Below are 2395 nucleotides of genomic sequence, written 5' to 3'. Positions count from 1 at the left end.
TCACGATTCCCCATTACCACTATCATCACCATCCTCGTAATCGGTCGCGCTCAACTGCTCATCCTCATCATCATCCAACTCGTATTCGTCATCGTAGAAGTCTGTCATATCTAGTTGTTGTTCGGCCGGCCTCGCTCGAGTCTTTATGCAATAATCCTCCAGAGTTACAGGCACAACAATACCTTCCTTTTCCGCTTCCATCTTGGCAGCTTGAGCTTGTTTCCTAAACAAAAAAACATAAACGAGATATATATTGAGAAAATACCTACCTTAGTTGTGACCAATCTTCTGCCTATCAAATGAAAAATTAAATATATTTTTAAAATATATCTAAAATTTCTTTGAGAATTTCTTGATTTTTTAAAAATATCTTTTTGTGGTTTACTAGGGGATATAGAATTGTCTGACAAATATTTTATTCGTAGATGCCAAAATTTTAGAGAACACTTAATCGACTTTAGCGTGAAATCCAATGTAATAATAATTATTATTTATAATACAAATGTTATTTCTAAATTATTATTATTTTTAAACAATATCTTCTTTTAATAACAGAAAAATTAATATAATTGTTAAAAAAAACAATTTACAGTTTTCATTTTCGTGTATAATTAGAACAAGAATTAGTTTTCCTAAATAAATTTATATAGTTGCTCTAGCGTTAAAATATATATATTTACGTTGTACCGACATTCTCGTTTCCGCAGTTATCTGTTTCGCACAGTTGTCATAGTTTTTAGCACGCTATGGATCCGGTAGCGGTACAATTTCAACGAAAATGCGCAAAGTTTCTTGCAATCGCGTGATGATGTCACGCAACAGCATTACTAAGGATATCTTACCTTATGATATTTTCATATTCTTTGTCTCTTCCTTTGGAATCACGCCAACGTCTATACATTACGGATGCGTCAACGTTGGCTGGACTATACGTGTTGGGCTCATTCAGCAACGAGATCACTGATAGCAAGATAGTCCTGAGAAACACAATCAATTAATTCTAACAGAAATTTCTTTATTTGTTCCTTTTTTTCGAACTTTGCGGCACTGTGCACTCACCTGACATTCTGAGTCGGATTCCACCTCTCACAAGGCAACTCACCGCTCTGTGGATCGTCTACGGGTGGATGGAGAATTGATATGCACAAATCACCGTTCTATGCAAAAAAAGAAGTAGCCTTTTATACTAATTCTCCTAACATTTAATTCTTAACTTTCTTATTCGATTAATATAATAAGCCTGTTCTTTGTCATTACATTGGACTGCATTAAAATTTTTTACTTCGCTTTCACCAAACTTCAAATATGTATCTATTTCGCTTTAAATGTACACAACAAGTGTCAACAAGTATACATTAGTAATCACAAAGAACAGGCTTATCATTTTGTTTTGCGTAATAATAAGTTGATATTTACGTATGTTGTTTTCAGAAGTATACGCAAATTGTATTTTTGTATTTATTCGCTTACATATGTGCTGAATAATTTATTGTTAAAAAACTAAGATAAGATACTTGCATCAACTTAAAAAGATAATCCATATACATTTTTATTTGCCATTTCTAAATATATTTATTGTTATTTCAAAAAAAAAGAGCCTGTACATGTATAAGAATTTGTGCATGCAGCGTTCATTTTGTCCTTTCGCCGAACACACAGTGACCTCGGTGCTTCTGGTTCCGCGTTTCTTGTCCCTGAGAAGACATCGTTGCTCGAAGGACGAGACCTCCGGATGTACCTTTACGGTTCGTAAAGAGAAGTCGCCGAGGTCACCGTGATTCTACACCATATTCGGAGAAGAGACTTTCTTTAAAACAAAATTATATGTTATCGGAATCGAACAAAACTATCAATACGAAAAATAAGATTATGTATAGCAAGTAAACAAATACAAAAGTCTTAAGCGTCCTACAAACGCGTGCCAAGCATCATGAAAATCGTAGAAAATTTGCTGCAGACGTTTTCTCACAAGAATCGCTTCTATCTTTCATCTCTTCTGTGAAGATGTTCGGCAAGTAGGACAAGGCGCACCGTGGTTTCACCGTGGCTCGACTCTGAACACTTCGTAATAAGCCGCGAAGGCGAAGGCAAGCTCCTCGAGTAAACGCCCGGCACTTGACACGACCGACGGCGATAGCATCGCTGTATCCGTGCATGCATTTGTACAAACCGACGAGTACACGACGCAGAATCGTGCAAAGTGTAACCGGTGAATGTGACCGGCACTTGAGATCTATATATCGAGAGCTACACGCAAACAAAATGTAAGAGGAAGCGTAAAAAAAACAATGAAATCTCTAGAAAAATAGATTCTGCTTAAGAAGCACGATATTCAGTGGCTTATTATAAAAGCATTTTTGATATATATATATATATATATATATATATATATATA

The 2395-nt window shown here is 35.4% G+C and overlaps 1 protein-coding gene across 1 annotated transcript in view; it reads right to left on the bottom strand.

The window, feature by feature from the left end:
* Nucleotides 1-2395, bottom strand: part of LOC105625959 (ubiquitin-conjugating enzyme E2 R2) — a 12154-nt gene continuing 9759 nt past the window's right edge. The window contains exons 3-5 of the mRNA XM_012207303.1: nt 1060-1157; nt 843-977; nt 1-223 (exon numbers count right to left, since the gene is read on the bottom strand). Coding sequence (XP_012062693.1) covers nt 1-223; nt 843-977; nt 1060-1157 — 456 coding nt within the window. The remainder of the gene's footprint in view (nt 224-842; nt 978-1059; nt 1158-2395) is intronic.

Source organism: Atta cephalotes (genome assembly GCF_000143395.1).
Source record: "Atta cephalotes unplaced genomic scaffold scaffold00001, whole genome shotgun sequence".
NCBI lineage: Eukaryota > Metazoa > Arthropoda > Insecta > Hymenoptera > Formicidae > Atta > Atta cephalotes.
This window is presented reverse-complemented; position numbering and strand designations above follow the sequence as displayed.